Source organism: Anastrepha ludens, chromosome 2 (assembly GCF_028408465.1).
Source record: "Anastrepha ludens isolate Willacy chromosome 2, idAnaLude1.1, whole genome shotgun sequence".
Taxonomy (NCBI): domain Eukaryota; kingdom Metazoa; phylum Arthropoda; class Insecta; order Diptera; family Tephritidae; genus Anastrepha; species Anastrepha ludens.
This window is the reverse complement of record NC_071498.1, coordinates 81,829,429-81,848,279: the sequence shown is the minus strand read 5'-3', so window position 1 is coordinate 81,848,279 and position 18,851 is coordinate 81,829,429. Positions and strand designations below refer to the sequence as shown.

General features: G+C 36.8%; 1 protein-coding gene across 3 annotated transcripts in view; it reads left to right on the top strand.

Moving 5' to 3' along the window:
* Window positions 1-18,851, top strand: part of LOC128871957 (progestin and adipoQ receptor family member 3) — a 66,567-nt gene that overhangs the window by 10,865 nt on the left and 36,851 nt on the right. Inside the window, exon 1 of one of the 3 annotated variants that reach the window (XM_054114160.1) lies at window positions 17,467-17,961. The exons of the other annotated variants lie outside the window; for them this stretch is intronic. Coding sequence (XP_053970135.1) covers window positions 17,866-17,961 — 96 coding nt within the window. The 5' untranslated portion in view covers window positions 17,467-17,865. Of the gene's footprint in view, window positions 1-17,466; window positions 17,962-18,851 lie in introns of those variants that run through there. 3 annotated transcript variants of the gene reach the window in all.

Genomic DNA, 18,851 nt, shown 5'->3' with positions numbered 1-18,851 from the left:
AAAATATCGATAAACCCCCAGAAATAATCGAAGTTGACAGGCATGATGAAGTCGTGGTATCGTCCAGGAGCTAAAATTGATCATGAAACATTTTTAAACCAATTGCGTAAAAATTTTAAGGGGTTTATTTTTTATTTCCAAACTAATATATTTCTACTTAGGTAGGTAGGTAGGTGGAAGTAGCAGTCGGTCTTTAAACCAATGTGATACCACAGTCACAGTTTACCAGCTACTCCCCGTTGAGCCATTTTGTTTTAAGTGCAAACCCATTGATCTAGCTGATACTTATATCCCTAAGGTCAGTAGTATCATTCAAGAACGATGACCCGAAGTAGCTAAACCTTGTGGCATGCCACGCCGGACAGTGACAAAGAAGAAGCCCGACAGACTCTTCCCCTTTCTCATTCTTGCAGCTTCTGCAATAGTCAATCTTAAAGAATGTTTGTCCTAGGAGACAATGATCTGTGATCAAAGCAACTAATATAGAGACGTTTTTCCTTGAGCGATAGCACCTTTGAACAGCGCCTGACTTTCCACTCTGACCAAATTCTTTTCGTAGCGGTGTGTGTCAGAATAACAATCCATCCGGTGTTGGCCGAAGTGGCAATGCTACTTGTACCGAGCAGTTTGTAGGTTGAAGGAGGCATACTCACAATCCCTATATGAAGAGAGAGACGAGTGGTAATGCCCTCTTGGTAAATGGTATTTTATGAGGAGGTTTTTCATGGCATGAGGAGCTTTGCTATTGTTTGCCGAGGGACAACCGCTATTAAAAAAAAACTTCTTTATAATTTGTCTCTTTCATGCACGGAGATTCGAACCTACGCACTCCTAAATCGTAGTCACGCACAAACTCATTCGGTTACGGCGCCCCATATCAAATGTACGCGGAAATGTTCCGCCTTCTCGCTCAGAAACGCCCGACATTTGCGTGCAATGATGGAATTAGTGACAACCCAATCAAGAGATTTAATCGCCGGTTGATTATTTCTACTTGGAAAAGTAGAAGAGTCTATTCCTTTAATACCGGAATCTCGGAACAGACTGGACTGGAAAAATATATGTTTTATGTAAAGGATTATTCAATTATTTAAATGCATATTTTATAGTAAAACTTTGAATAAATTCAACATTATTATGGACCAGTGAAATTAAACAGGCGGTCCATCTAGCGTTCGAAACTAAATTTGGATATCAAATATATATATAATTGGCGCGTACACCCTTTTTGGGTGTTTGGCCGAGCTCCTCCTCATATTTGTTGCGTGCGTCTTGATGTTGTTCCACAAATGGAGTGACCTACAGTTTCAAGCCGACTCCGAACGACAGATATTTTTATGAGGAGCTTTTTCATGGCAGAAATACTCTCGGAGGTTTGCCATTGCCTGCCGAGGGGCGACCGTGAAAAATGTTTTTCTTAATTTTAGTGTTTCACCGAGATTTGAACCAACATTCTCTCTGTGAATTCCGAATGGTAATCACGCACCAACCCATTCGGCTACGGCGGCCGAAAATAATTACTAATAACATACAAATTAATATTTTTTAATAATTTTCTTAAATCTTGCCATTAAATGTAGAAAAAAAATTTCAATCATAAGACTTCTACGACTTCCAAGGCAGGCTTTATATCATAGTTTTTCTTTCTGTCAACCAAATTGTTCAGTACATTATCGCGAGCTTTGGCACTTACATTTGTACCTCATAAATGGCAACGTTGATGTAATGTTTAAGCTCTTGATTGAACTCTTTATAATTGGCTTATTAGAATAGATCTCGTTTACATCGTGAAGACGCGGTAATACCAGCGATTGCTGTGGCTTGTTGCTCATTTTCAAAAAAATTTAACAAGTCAAAATTCGCACGAAAACAGTACTACACTGAAGGTACATCGGTTTCTCTATGATTTTCGATGAATTCTGATTGAAAAGATGATAAAGTGCTCATCTTTAATCAACTTTGTTCAAGCAAAAACCGACCGACATATATATATATATATATATTTTGTAAAAATTTAACCATAAACTAAACTCCTAACAAACAACGTATGTTCTTATAGTTAATATATCAAAATCGGAAAATATCGAACTCAAAACACTAAACAAGTCAGCTTACTAATTGCGTGTGTATTTCTGAAAAAGTTTAGTTTTATAATAATGTAATAATTAATCGAATTGACAAAAATAAAAATAAATAAAAGGCTTTAATTTTGTTAATCTCGACTTGAATAAAAAATATGTAGTTATGCTCAGATGGACGGAATTGGGTAATTTTTTGTTGCACTTCTATCTCTAGTCTCAATGAACATATTTTTTGAAAACAATATCTTACTTGAATTTCCGAAATATTTAAGTGTCTTATATTAACCAATCTTCGCTAGTTTAAATTTCGCAAATCTAACGCAACTACTTACTTTTTACAAAGCTGCTCACCAGTTTAATAATGGCTTATACGAGGGGTGCCTTTTATATGTCGGGATTAGAGAACAAAAACAAATTTTAATCATCGAAAATCACTTTATTCTCCATGAAGATCTATACACTTTTGCATGCGTTTGAACCAATTGTCGAAGCACTTTTGCCACTCTGAATGAGGTACCTCCAAAACATGCATTCTGAATGCCGCAACCGCTTCTTCAGGTGTCGAAAAACGTTGACCTCTCAGTTTGTTTTTACGTACGGGAATAAAAAGAAGTCATTTGGCGCCAAGTCAAGACTATACGGCGGATGACCCATTAATTCGATGTTTTGGGTGCTCAAAAATGCAGTCGTTTGAGCCGATGTGTGAGAGCTCGCATTGTCCTGGTGAAGAGTGATCCGTCTTTGGCGATTGGTTTTCCTAATTTCTTGGAAGACAACTGGCAAACAAATGGTTGTGTATCACTCAGAATTTACTGTTCTGCGTTGTTCTAGTGGTACGGTTGCGACATGTCCAGTTTTTCCCAAAAAACAGGCGACCATTTGCTTGGAAGTGCTTTGTGCGCGAATAACTTTTGTTGGATTTGGCTCATCTTGAAACACCCGTACAGCCGACTGCTGTTTACTTTCGGGCTCATACGCGTAAATCCATGATTCATCACCTGTCACGATGCCATAGACGTGACGAAGCCCAGCGTTCGTATTTTTTGAGCATTTCTTCGACCAATCGACATGAGCTTTTTTTGAGCGATTAAAAAATTGTGTAGGATCCAACGCGAACAAATTTTTTTGACAATCAAATGTTTATGCAATATTGAATGTATGCTGGCCCCACTAATGCCTAAGATTGTCTCATTCTCACGATAGGTCACATGACGATCTTGCAATATCAGTTCGCGCACAGCATCAATGGTTTTCGGAACAACAACTGATTTTGGATGACCTTCACGAAATTCGTCTTGGAGTGAACTACGACCACGATTGAATTCACCATACCATCGATAAACACTGGTCCTTGATGGAGCTTCATCGCCAAAAAATGAATTAAGTTCATCCATGCAATGTTGCTGAGTTAATCCACGTCGAAAGTTGTAAAAAATAATCGCACGAAAATGTTCACGATTTAATTCCATTTTTGGACCGAGATGAATCTTTTAAGTTACTGTAAACAACACAAATAGCGCTGGTATTTCAAAACGTTCTGAGTACGTAAAAGCCAAAAAATGTCAAACTTTGAGATACAGCTGTCAGTTGCCAGATTGCAACACCAGGGTTGCCAAATCCCGAAATATAAAAGGCACCCCTCGTACTTAGATAGACTGAGACGGTTTTTTTTTGTCGTACTTAAGGATTTCTAAAACAAATGATTTAGCAAATTACCTACTTACAATGCATTCAGCTCCCTTATCAAATCTCATAGTAAATCAGGAATCTTCCATTATCGTACGCGACAAATGGGGTTATCAAAGTTATAACAAGCCAGTATTTGTATAGCATTTAATTTGTCAGGTTTTGTAAAACGTGAAAGGCAAATGTTAATGTGCACATTTTATCAATATCAAAATAAGAATTTATACAAAATTTGCTTAGTCGAACACGACTTGTCTAAATAGCTGCAAGAGGAAATGAACTGAGTGACCTTTACATTAATGCACATATACGAATAAAAATGCATACGCGATTATTTTTTATTGATTACTGAAAATTTTACTGATTCATGAAAAAGTAGCGTGTGAAGTATCACCACTCGGTCTAGGTGTTACAAACAACGACTTAAATGTATAGGGTTATATTTTGGACATGCTAAAAATTCTGATTAAAAAGATGAAAGCTCTGATCACAATTTGTTGAAATTTAGGGATTTTTGTACAAGGTTCGGAAATTTAATTTGTAAGATTTTTGTTATATAATGAAAAATTTAGCATGAAAAATATTTCGGGGAAATTGGCTTTCAACAGCCCGAGAACCGACGCAGTTCCGGGCACCCGCGGGCGATCTCGTGCGAACAAAGAAACAGGCTGTTAGTTTGTAAAGTGAAACGAAAAAAAATGTGTGTCAATATGTTTTCATTTCTCAATTCTCAAGGTTATCAAAGCTTTCATTGGTTGATTTTGTTTTCTTTGTTAACTCAGCGTCGACGCCTTTGCTCTCTGGGAACTCCAAATCATTGAATGACAACTTGTAAGTACATATTTAAAATGCCAATGAATGCGAAAAGAGGAAAAATGCCCAGGGAGGAGAGAAGGGAAGTGCAAGATGAGTGCGTCGTCGCGCCCTGCAATAAATACAGTCAAAAAAGTGTGCGTATACGGGTTTATGTGTTGCAGCGGTGATCTTCTTGGAAATATTTTTAAATGGAAAACCCACTAAAAGAGTTCAATGAAACCGGTTTCGGCACAATTCGACAAGTTCAACGATTACTAAAGTACGAGTACTTCTGCATACCTTTGGAATACGGGTATTATGCAATTTAACATGCGTAAGACTTTTACGTAGCTGATGTTGACGTTTCTTGTTGAGTGTAGTATACATATGCCTGAAAAGATGCACGTGTATAGCCAAAGCCGTGCACATATATACATACATACATATCCACAAATATGTTTGGGCCGAATTGTTTACACTTAAAGCTTTAAATTTAACTTAAATTTCATGGCCCTCAGTGGAGGTTTGGTCTATGTTTAGTGTATGGATTTCTTTGTGCTTACTTGAGACTGACATTGAATAGTATGTATGATATGTACATACCTTTGTATTTATGTAACTAAATTTGAACTTTAGGGAGCGATTTTGGCGATTGTTGAATGCTAGTTGCCAATTTGGTGGATAATATTTTACTATACAATTTTTTAGTTTGTGCGAAGGGAAAGAGTAAATATTGAAATTTGCTTTGCAATTAAGTCATTACGAGTCAATATTATAATGGCCAATAAAGAAAGTGCGAGCTCTTGGCTTTGATGGTTGCTGCGCACACTTCGCTAAATTTTGCTGTCCGAAACATCCAATGTGTACTTCTTAATTTGGGGCTGCATTTGCTTTGCTTTGGAACACGCATAGACTAAATGGGTTTATATAAAGGGTCCTTTAAAAGTAGCGTCTAGATGTCAACAGTGAATAATTCCTAGACAGTACCTTTTTATGCCATCTTTGACGTTTGCCAAGTAGACAGATGTAAAATTTTAAAATATAGAGCAACGGGTTAAAATGATTGAAATTTGGTTGATATTTAAAAACAACATATCGCAAATTCGTAATTTAGTCTCTGAATATAAGCTTCTTATAGACTTGTCATAGCTAAAAGTATGATAGAATGATTAGCGAATATGATTTAAATATATTATTAAAAAATATAATATAAAGAATTAGGTGTGCAAATAAGTTCTCGCTGGTTTTTTGATCAAAATACAACTTTATTCTGAAAAAGCGGTTTCAAGTGAATCATTGAAAGTATTGCCCATCGTTGGCTACTACTTTTTCCCATCTTTTTGGTAGATCTCGTATACCGTCGCGGTAAAACTGTTCATCTATTGAGGCTATCCACGGATCAATCCATTTTTTGATGTCTTCATATGAATAGAACTGCTGGTCAGCTAGACCATCTGGCATCGATCGGAACAGGTGATAATCGGACGGCGCAATATCTGGAGAATATGGCGGGTGGGGTAGGATTTCCCATTTCAGTGTTTCCATGTAGGTTTTAACGGGTTTGGCAACGAGAGGCCGAGCGTTGTCATGCTGTAGAATCACTTTTTCATACCTCTCCGCGTATTGCGGCCGCTTCTCACGCAGTGCTCGGTTCAATCACATCAATTGAAGTCGATATCGTTCCCCAGTGATGGTTTCGCTTGGTTTTAGAAGTTCATAATAAATAACAAATACATAGCATACTCTTTGCAGCGTGAATATTCGGTCGAGGCGGCGACGTAGAAGCATGACCGGGCAGTCCCCATGACTTTCTTTTCTTTGGATTGCTGTAATGAACTCATTTTTCCCTTTCTTTTTTGCCGCTGGAGCAGTTGTTCACTGGCGAAAAACGACGTTCAACATCTCTTGGTTGTAACTTATAAGAACCCAAGTTACCTGTTTCTGAATCATTCCCAAAACATATCATACAATCGCTTGAAAATAGATTGACAGGTAACTCCTAATACTCAAGCAAGCTCTTCTTGCATTTGACACAGATCCTCATTGTGCAATGCCTCAAATTCAGCGTCTTCGAAGGTTTTTGGCCTTCCTTCACGCGGCCGGTCGTCAACATTAAAATCACCGTCTTTGAAGCGACGGAACCAATCTCGGCACGTTGTCTCATTTACTACAAAGCAGCATCTCCATAAACTTTTTGGAGCTCTCGAGGCGCTTCAGCCCCCGTTTTTTTGAATGCAAGAGGAAAATCAACACTTCCCACAAATGACGATTATTCGGCACAAAATCAGACATTTTCATAAAACCAAAAGTATATGATACCAAAACAAAATCACTAATGTGTCGAAGTAGTTTGTTTACCATATGTCTAAGCTTGGTTTATGACGTTTAGGTTATGTTAGAATCGACTAGCACACACTGCGGGCGGCATCTATTGACAAACAGCGAGAACTTAGTTGCGCAGTAATTAAAAATATACTTCGCGGAAAAGAAAAATATAGTTGGATAGAACTCGAGATTGAATAAAATTTTTGGTGGAAATAATCGCCCGAACGAGTTGACAATTCATAGTTTGGTGAAAAATGTCAAGAATCTGATTCTGCCGAAGATAGAAAAAGCTAGACGTTCTGTTGAGAATATTCCTACAACTGTTGCGCACAGTGTTGCTGAGCAACCTTCAAATCGATATTTCGCCGATCTCAACAACTAGGCAATCATATACACGAGCTCGTGGTATATAAGTTAAGCCAATAATCTATGATGGTCACCCACGTAACATATTTTGTAAATAAGTAACGGCTTCGCGAACACTTGCAATGCAAGAGTACGTTGAATGCTGGGAGAGCGGTGTCTGGAATGGTCCTGGTCTTGGAGTATTGGAATGCAGCGGAGAGTGAGTAGCGGAATGTGAGCAGCGGTGGCTTCAGGGTATTCTAATTAGAATTAAGCTTTCTTTCTGTTTGCGGCAATTGGAGTAATAAGTTGTACTACTACTAAGTGATACAAAAAGTATTCATTAATAAAAAATTAATATTATATTAAATATAATTGTTTAATTGGCGCCCAACGTGGGGCACGGGAAGTTTATGAATAATTTAAATTAATATCCTCGTCGGAAAAAAAACATCGAAGAACTTATTCAATCAGACGGAACACTGCAAAACTTAAATGAAATAATAGCTGCTGACCTTTGCTGACATTGGAAAAAGGGACTTAATAGAACCGCTAAGGAACGGTGGTTAATTAATCAACACGTCTACCAAATACAACATTGAAGAACAAAGCTTAAACAACGGAAATTATCACTACATATTTTTGTGCTACTGCAAGTAAAATCGGTGGAGTACAGCAATTTAACTTGAGATTGAACGGTGTAACCTTGGTTGATATCTAAAGGGCCTAGTAACTACTCACATGGAATATCACGTTTAATTGAGTACAACATTAACAAACAAAAGAATAATTAATTTAAAAAAGGAGATTAAATATGTAAGTGATATGCTCAGTTATTTTACGAAATGCTAAAATAATTCAAGGAGACATTTGCTTGTTTCGAAAAGTTGTCTTTGTGAATTTTTTGGTGACCTTTTTCCCTTCTCGAACTGTTTTCCCAGTTTTTCTATTAAAGCATTCGCTTATGCAAAATAATCCCTTTTAAAACCGCGTGTTATACTTAAAAGTTTATGTGCGACCTTGAATTAGCTAATTTGACACGTTAATTTTAGAGGACAAAAGCGAAGTAAGTATGAACTCTAATGAGTTGACGGCTATAATTACTGCAGCGATTTCGGCTGCACTAAAATCGCAGAAAGAAGAGTTTGATAAAAAATTAGAACAAATCACAAAAAAGTTTGCTACTACATTGCCTGGAAACGTAGAACCATTTGAAGAGGTTAGAATTGTAGGAAACGTACAATGTGACGAAACTCTTGACCTTGTCAAATCGTTACCCGAGTTTAACGGCAAACAAGAGGATTATGTTTCATGGAGGCAGGCTGCGCACACGGCCTACAAACTCTATGAGAGGTATGAGGGAAGTGCAAAGCACTACCAAGCGGTGGCACTAATTCGAAACAAAATTAGGGGACCGGCAGACAATGTTCTAGCTTCCTTCAATACTGTGCTAAATTTCAAGGCCATTATAGCTAGGCTAGATTTTACCTATGCAGATAAACGGCCAATTTATTTGATTGAGCAGGAGCTTAGTACTTTACGGCAAGGGAATCTGACGATTATACAATTTTATGATGAAGTGGAGAGAAAGCTCACACTTCTTACGAATAAAACCATAATGACCTACGAGGGCAATTTAGCGAATTCCATAAATGAAAAATACAGAACGGATGCGTTACGCGTTTTTATTTCTGGCCTCAGAAAACCCCTTTGCGACATTTTATTTTCTACAAGGCCAACTGACTTGCCGTCTGCTTTGGCACTTGCTCAGGAACTAGAAGCGAATCATGAACGTTACACCTTCGCGACACTTTTTTCGAAGCGTTTTGATGATAATAGCAGAAGCCAACCTTCTGACAGAAGGTCTCTTGAAAACAACAATGGTCAGTTGGAATATTTGAATACCCGTAAGAATCCACATTTCCAGCATAATTATAATTGGCAACAAAAACGTAGTTTTACTCAAAACGGTACGCAGAAAGGACCTGAACCGATGGAAATAGATCCGTCAACGTCTCGCTTTCGTCGTCCATCAAACTTTGAGCTCAAAAATTCGCCGAACGATACCTTAGATCAAACCAAAGCCAATAATTTTCAAGGGTCTAGGCAAAGACAATTTCTTCAAAATACTGGTAACCTAGGACAACAAGCTAAGCGTCGCTCTGATTTTGAGAGGAGTACCGGGCCTAAAATGCAAAGAATTAACCATATTACCCAAGATAGGGCTGGAAAAAATTCTTACGATGACTTGGTAAAGAGTGAAGTTGAGGATATTGAGGAAGAGATAAATTTTTTAGGGAAAGGTCACTGCTACCTTGGGTTAGCAGAACAATAGGAGATGAGAAAAGAATTATAAAAATGTTAATAGATACAGGGGCCTCAAAAAGTTATATAAGACCCTTTAAGGAGCTAAAAGGAATCGTACCTTTAGCCAAACCATTTTTAGTTAAGTCAATTCATGGCGAAACTAAAGTAAATGAAAAATGTAAAGTACATTTATTTGGAATAAGTTCTGATTTTGTTATTTTGCCAACTTTAATAAATTTTGATGCGATAATTGGGCTTGACTTGCTAACGCAGGTTAATGCCATTGTGGACCTAAAAAAAGGTATTGTTACCCACGACTTTGGTATAGAAAAGTTATTATTTACTGAATGTGAAAACATAAACATTATACAAATTAAACATGAAAGCGTACCGCTCGCAGTGAAAGATGAGTTTTTAAAAATGATACGCAAACGATCAAGCGCGTTTGCTGATCCAAATGACTCTTTACCATATAACACTAATATAGTCGCAACCATTCGTACAAAACACGAAGAGCCCATATACTCTAAGTTATACCCTTATCCATTAGGCGTAGCAGATTTTGTGAAAAATGAAATAAAAGAACTTTTGCATAATGGCATTATTAGACCCTCTAGATCTCCATATAATAATCCAATTTGGGTGGTGGACAAAAAAGGCTTCGATGAGTTAGGGAACAGGAAAAAACGCTTGGTGGTAGATTTCCGAAAGTTAAATGAAGTTACCATCGATGACAAGTATCCAATACCAAATGTAACATCGATCTTGTCTAACATGGGTCAGTCGCAATATTTTTCAACACTTGACTTAAAATCGGGCTTTCACCAAATCGAACTCGCCGAGCGAGATAGGGAGAAAACAGCATTTTCCGTAAGCAATGGCAAGTATGAATTTTGCAGACTGCCATTCGGTTTAAAAAACGCCCCAAGCATATTCCAGAGGGCCATAGACGACGTGCTACGGGAACAAATAGGCAAAAGCTGTTATGTTTACGTAGACGACGTCATAATATTTTCGCAAACAAAAGAGAAACATGTTGAGGACGTAAACTGGGTTTTAAAGAGCTTATATGATGCCAATATGAGGGTTTCAGTAGGAAAGTCTCAGTTCTTTAAAAACGAAATCGAGTATCTCGGGTTTATCGTTTCAAGAGGAGGTATTAAAACGTGCCCAGACAAGGTACATACAATGCTGAACTTCCCAGCCCCCGAAAATTTATACTCTCTAAGATCATTTTTGGGACTGGCAAGCTATTACAGATGCTTCATCAAAGACTTTGCCAGCATAGCCAAACCTTTGTCTGACATTCTAAAAGGTGAGAATGGAAAAGTCAGCGCTAATCAGTCAAAGAAAGTAAAAATAACATTAGATTCAATGCAATATCAAGCTTTTGATACTTTGAAACGTATTTTAATATCCGAAGATGTTATGCTCGCTTACCCTAATTTCAAAAAGCATTTTGATTTGACTACCGATGCCTCTAACCATGGTCTGGGCGCTGTTCTGTCTCAGGATGGCAGGCCAATCACCATGATATCTAGAACCTTGAAAGGTAATGAGCTCAATTTTGCAACAAACGAAAGGGAGCTCCTGGCCATAGTATGGGCATTAAAAAATCTCAGAAATTATCTCTATGGTGTAAAGCACTTGAACATATTCACAGACCACCAACCGCTAACATTTGCAGTTTCCGATAGAAACTCGAATGCAAAACTCAAGCGTTGGAGGGCATTTATTGATGAGCATAACGCAAAATTGCACTACAAACCAGGAAAGGAGAACAATGTCGCAGATGCCTTGTCGCGACAGCAGGTTAACTTGGTAGAACAGGATACGAATTCCGATTGTGCAACAATTCATAGTGAACGGTCTTTGACGTATACCATACAGTCAGTTGAAAAACCCATAAACTGTTTCAAAAACCAGATTATTATTGAAGAAGCAGAGAACCCATCTAAACGAACTTTTATTGTATTTGGAAATAGGACAAGACATATTATTCAATTTCGTGACAAAAACACTCTGTTAGGGACTATCCAAGACCTTGTAAACACAAACGTAGTTAATGCAATTCATTGCAGTTTGCCTATTTTAGCACATATTCAACATGATATAGTCAAAATATTTCCGAATACGAAATTTAAATACACAAAAACGTTTGTAACAGATATCTTTGACCCAAACGACCAGCTTGAGATTATAGTTATGGAACATAATCGCGCACACCGCGCTGCGCAAGAAAATGTCAAACAAATTTTAAAGGATTATTTTTTTCCAAAACTGGAGAAAAAAGCAAAAGAGGCAGTCGGAAACTGCAAAATATGTTCAAGGGCAAAGTATAATAGGCATCACCAAAAACATAAAATATCCCAAACACCAATCCCGTCATATGTGGGAGAAATCCTTCATATTGATATTTTCTGTACAGACTCGAAATATTTTCTAACATGTTTGGACAAATTTTCCAAATTTGCAGTTGTGCAAACTGTACAATCTAGAACTATTGTAGATATAAAGCCTCAGCTCATGCAACTTTTGAACATATTCCCTAATGCTAAAACCATTTATTGTGATAATGAGAAATCATTTAATTCCAATACTGTCAGATATCTCCTTGCCAACAGCTTTGGTATTGAAATTGTTAATGCCCCACCCCTCCACAGTGCATCTAACGGGCAGGTGGAACGGTTCCACAGCACATTGATAGAGATTGCTAGATGCATTAAATTGGAAAGGAGCATTGAGGACACTCGGGATTTAATTTTATTGGCGACTATCGAATACAATAAAACAATTCATTCGGTAACCAACAAAAGGCCAATTGATATATTTCGACCTATGACCGAAAATACAAATATAAGCCCGGAAATACCGGCACGTTTGAAACACGCACAGCAACTAGAGCTAAATACTCATAACAAAAACAGAATAGAACGTAAATTTCATGCAGGTGACAAGGTACTGGTAAAAAGAAACACCAGACTTGGTAATAAATTAACCCCCCTTTACGATGAACAGATAATAGAAAAAGACTTGGGAACTACGGTTCTTATTAAAGGGAGGGTGGTCCATAAGGACAATTTGAAATAAGCCTACTTTTTTGATGAAGTTTTCATATAAGTTTAAGCTTAACGTTCAGACACGCTACTTGCAGAAAATCGAAGGACTATTTGCAATTCAAGTCATTATATTGTAACTTTAAAAGTTTGAACTGAGCATCTCACAAGTAGTTAAAAAGTTTTAAGTTTAAGGAAAAATGTTTCATATATAATTTAAAAATCGGCTAAAACATAGCTTATCAAATCAACAAGTACTTAGTATTAGAAAAGTAGTTTTTAAGCCAGAACATCGAGTTACCGCTCGCTCCAAAATATAAGCAACATCTTCATCCACATACTATGAGTGCGCCCGAAGTACTCTTACATTTCGCTACAAGGAAGTAATGAGCCCGCAACAATTCATTTTCGATACTTTAATATCGGCAAACTAGAAACCATTGTGTCTAGTCAACAGGCTTATACGTTTTTCAATTTGCAACTTGACGCTTTAATAACGTACTTACGTGCATAAATATAAAGGATCGAGGACGCTCCTCACTAAGAGGGGGAGGAGTTAAGCCAATAATCTATGATGGTCACCCACGTAACATATTTTGTAAATAAGTAACGGCTTCGCGAACACTTGCAATGCAAGAGTACGTTGAATGCTGGGAGAGCGGTGTCTGGAATGGTCCTGGTCTTGGAGTATTGGAATGCAGCGGAGAGTGAGTAGCGGAATGTGAGCAGCGGTGGCTTCAGGGTATTCTAATTAGAATTAAGCTTTCTTTCTGTTTGCGGCAATTGGAGTAATAAGTTGTACTACTACTAAGTGATACAAAAAGTATTCATTAATAAAAAATTAATATTATATTAAATATAATTGTTTAATTTATATATATAATAACGTTGTTGACACCTGTTTCTCTCTAAACCTGTTGACCTCTAGACAACTAAAGAAGTAATAGTGGTATGAAAGTTTACTTGATCTCGCCAGAACAGAATGTTCGAGCGCTTTCAATTTCTTTGTTATCATGAAGCAATTATTTTTTACTTTGTTCACTCCTCTCGGGAGCATAGGGCCTCGACAAGACTCAGGCGTTGGTTCCGTTAATCTGTTGTTGATTTCTGACAGGGTAGGTGATAAGTCTGCCGCTACCAGTCTTAAGTAGTGGGAGTGCCCACCTGTCGTTGCTTGGGAACAACGCCTTCTTACTGCTTCGAGCGTCAGCTGTGTCTTACATTTTTCTGGCAGAAGGATCGCACAGAGGGTTGAGGACTTCGGTAAATTTCGTGTGTCCGCGCTATTATCGCGGCCGTCCGCTTCCTCTAGCTGGCGCCACTGATGCAATGTGTAACTGTGTGTTGTTCTTTGTTTTAGCCGCCACAATGCAAATAATGCGCAAACTATTGTGCGGGAGTAAGGACGGAAAGGAAGGTTTTGGGGTTGAGGAATGGAATTGGAGGATTTGTTTTTTTAGAAACAAGGAAAGTAGGTAATGTTGTAAGTTTGGAAAAGTTCGAGGACTGTGCACTTACGCTAGACTACCGAGGCCGCAATGATTACGGCCCTAGGAACTTTCTAAATAATTTTTTTCGAAAAGTATACTCCATATCAAAATTTTCAACATTGAATAAATCTCAAAATTATTAAATTACAATTTTTAATTTTTTCAATTTACTATTTATTTCTAATTATACCGAAGCCTACAAATAATATAAAAAAATTATCAGAACAGTTTAAGGCCAAGATACTTGGATCTGTTGACATGGAACTCCCATTCTCTTCTCAACGAATTTTTACAGCAGTATCGGAGGTATCAGGGTCGAGAGTAACTAATTGCAGGTTGAAGGAAAAATCAGGCAGTTAAGTGAAAGCTCCTTCCAGTTTAAGCTTCTTCCTATTCTCTTCTTCTTTTTAATTGGCGTGAAGAAGCGGCTAAAGCAATTACGGCCAAGTTTAACAAAGCCAACCAGTTGCTTTTTCTCTGTTCTAATTTTGAATCCTCATTGCAAAGAACTGTAGCTTAAACATGCAGGTTCAATACTAATTTCTCATCACATTCGTTGGTGGAAGGAATTTCTGTGGAAAAGCGTTTTCAAAATTGAGAAACGGGGTTAAACAGTTTGAGTTCGTAAAATGGCCAGGTAATCGCCCGAGAGTTTCAGAGTATCCAAATCTTGTGTTTCTCTATTTGTGTACCTCCAATGAATTATATGAAATTTTACTCTCCTGTTTTTACCTACACAAAACTTATAGTCAAGTAGGCTAGTGATAGTCTTCCTGGACCGCTGCTCCAAATCGCACTACCATGTATTTCATATTTCATTTGAAGTGAAGTACTTTAATCTTCTTCCTGTCTTTCATAGCAAAATTTAACGGATGGCCACTATCCAACAATGCGCAAGATATTCCGAAGTGCTATTTTTACCGGTCTGCCCTTAGAGTTGGCGCTTACACAACTTAGTGCGACTTTACTCTTGTCGAATGTATAGTTGCGTACATATACGAGTATATATAACCCGAATATTTTTGGGTATATATCCATTTTTTATGATTTATGATTTCTTCACCTACTAGCGAGGGCCTAGGAAGCGGAATGGAGATTGCGGATTTTTGAGTGCTCGTATTATTGTATATTTCGTCCGCGATTTCGAAAATGCTAGTGCGAATGACTGAGTAACAGTGCTGTGTTTACCGATTTCGTCTTCAGATTGTTAAAGTGAATATCGTCAATAGGGAATATTCTAATGGCAGGATGCACGACAGCGAAGCCAACCAAGGTAGCCATATGAATGAAGTCACATTCTATAAGTAATGGGAATGTTTGTTCCTCCAATAAAGATATGATACATTCCAAAAAATTATTTTTGTTCACTTAATTTTGCTTTTAAAACGTCTTTCTTTGTATTTGATAATCTTTGAAGACTAAATAATTCAAAATTCTTGATTGGCGGTACAGTGCTCAAGCGAAACGACTGTAAGAGTTTCGTAAACCTCAGTTTTCTGAACGTAAAAAGTCTTAATTGGCAGGAGTAATTTAACAGGAGCAAGTTTGTAATTCTGGGGGTGGCAATAATGAAACAATTCTACATTCATTCTAATTTTCTTAGTTCTTTATTTAAAACTTATAATGAGAATTCGGTGCCGGGCAATCATCTTTGAGCACGTCGAAAACGCAGACTTATATTTTTGCTTCTGAATGCAACACTTAACGACTTATTCAAGGTAATTCAAACTTAATCACACAATTTTGTTTTGAATAACTTTTTTACTAAATAAAAAAAAAATGATTTTGAATGATAGAAATGATAAAATAAATTGATTTGAATTTTATTTTGATTTCTCTCCGTCGCTCTCCATAGCTGTCTGTTGGTATACTGCAGCTGTCTGCAGTTCAGTTCACAAGTGTCAAATATGATTGACGTATGACGCCATTTTCAAAATTTATAAAACTTCCGATAGGGTGATTAATTTGACGCCACCTTGTACAAACCTCGCCAATGGCTGTGAATCTTAGAAAAAGCTTTGCCTCTGCAGGGTACAACTTTGAACTCAGCATAAAATTGATTTACAGTACTCCATTGCCTTCGCCATTTGGGCGGCTGGTATGCTACTCTACATTATTATTTTTCTTTTTAACTTAAATTAAATTCCATAAAATACCAGTGACTTGTGACATTTTATTATTAATAAATAAAAAATAATTTTCCTTAATGAATTCAAATTTCAGAGAGTTCAAAAATAAAAGCAGACAATTGTGTAGCACAAAGATTCATTGAATGGGTCATCATGATCAATAAAGTGTTATAATGAAGATCATTAATTGGCGCAACATACAAGCCCATACACATGCACATATGTGTAGGTACATATACGAGTACTCGTACATGTATTTGCGTTTGTTGCATCTATGGCAAGAAGGAGGGAATATAAATTTGCGCAAGTGAAAAAATTAGCGTAGTTTTACCGTGACGTAAATGTAGATTCGATGCAAGAGAAATAAGAAGAGAGTGTCAATAGAAGAGAGTCTCAGCGGCGAGAGAAAACAAACATGAAAAATTAGGTTAGGTCAATCTAAACAAAGATGATTATAGAAGGAAAAAGTTGTTTCTTAAAGTCTAGAGTAGAAACAACAAGGGTCTCTATTTTTTTTTTGAGAAATAATGAAGCACACACATATTTCTGTTCCTGCATGCTGCTTAAGAAAATTGGACATACGAAATTTTCCTGAGCATTTCCAAAGTATTTTTATGGGAAGTTTTCGAGTTTCCTGAGATCTGCGTACAGGCTTTAAAAAAATTTCCAAAGCTCTACCAAAAGCGCTGTTTACAACAAATTCGAACAAGAAAACGACATACTGAAACCTTTAAATACGGTATACAATGACATGGCTGCGGATATGAAAACAAGAAGCCTACTACAAGGCAACGAAAGGGTCAAGCTCCATCTGGTACCACTAAGGACCAATAGATCTACATGTGTGATGGCTTTCAGCCAGCCAGGTCAATCTAACCTAACCTACATTTGCGGCAGCTCAGCATTCAATTTGAAGCACGTAGCGGCTTTTTCTGTATTCTCTCAACTGTGTGCCTATCTTTATTTATAAAATAAATGAAGATCATAATGTCACGAATGATTACTTAATATTTGCATTGATTTAAAAACGCTCGTTGAGTGAAAATCGTTTTGCACCTTTGCGCTATGTTCGTACTGCTGCATGCGTATGCTAGAGCTGAATTGACGACACATACATATATGTATGTATATACATGCATATGTATGCGCAAGTAGATTTTGTTGACTTTTTGTACTGATCGCGTCTACACGCCCGTCTGTAAAAACGCTCAATTAAGTCACAAGCTGCCAGCTGCTGAACGCCATCGACGAAGCTAGTGCCACTGTGGAATGCCTCGAAGGCGCTTTTTCTCACAATAGCCAACGATCGATCAGTTGGGTTTCAGTTGACCAGCAAAGCGGTTGCATTTTTTTAACTTAGCGGTGGCGCCAAATACACCTGTTGGAATGCAAATTCTCGTACAATAAATAAAATGATTTTGTGATGCGCTTCGAGTGAAGATTATAAACATTCTTGTGTATATTTTTATAAAAGCTAAATTACATTATTAAATTGCATTCTGAAAACGTGATCTAAACGAGCGTCACCGCTCAATTTTCCAGAAATAAACAATAAATTCTTGAGGTGTAAACTTTCTCATCCATTAAACAGTGTTTGGATTATTGTGTTGGGAACTAAAAAAAATAAGCTCAAATTGAATAGTTGATAAAAATGGAAGTGACAACGATTACAACAACAACTACTACGCGAGAAGTGAAGCGCGCTGCGCGAAAACATGTGAATTCATGCAGTGATCACACGCATACGGTACGAACATTTTTATGAACTTTTCAGTAGATTCGATTTGATAAGTGCCTACTTATTTTAATGGAAATATTTTAATTGACATCCAAATGCGAAATATTTTTTGTGTGTTAAAGAAGACCTCCGATCTAAAGAAGAGTGTGTACATGAAATTTGTCCCAAAATAATCATATGATTAATAAATTGGCACTCTTAGCAACACAAGTGTCTCACTTCTGTGCAGAAAATTTGTGTTTATTTATTTTTGTAGCAATACATATATATATATTACATATGTACATAACACAATTTTTCTTAGCGTCATAAGAATTTAATAAGTAAAAAGGCGAAAAAATTGCATAATTTTATGATTTTCATATACACTACTTTTTATTAGAAGAAGCTTACCCAAAATAAGATATCTGCAAAATAAAGGATTATAGGTAGTTTCTAGAAAATATCTATTTGAGTTAAAACTCTTTATTTACGAGTGTTTCTAGAAAAATAAGTGACTTATTCTATCCATGCATCAAAATTCTACAAGTATTTTGTATGCTATAATGGCTTTGACCAAATTTGAAGTGTAGTTTTCCGTTATTTCGAAAAATATTATTCACCGTTCGGTTCAATGTTGCCAGATTTACTGTTTACTGTAAATTATGTTTGTTTAGACAAGCTTACAGTTTTTTTTTTAATTGCTTAATGGTAAAAATTTAAGTTTTTCTGGAATTTCATATTTGAGCAAATAAATATAAATATCCTAAATTTTTTTCCCATGAGTAATAATAAAAAATTCCTAATGAATTTGAATAAAAAATAAAAAAAATTAATGAAAAAATATAAAATATATTAGAAATTCCAGTATTCTGTGCAATTTTAAGGACAACAAATTTCCCAAACATTTTTTTTCTCGT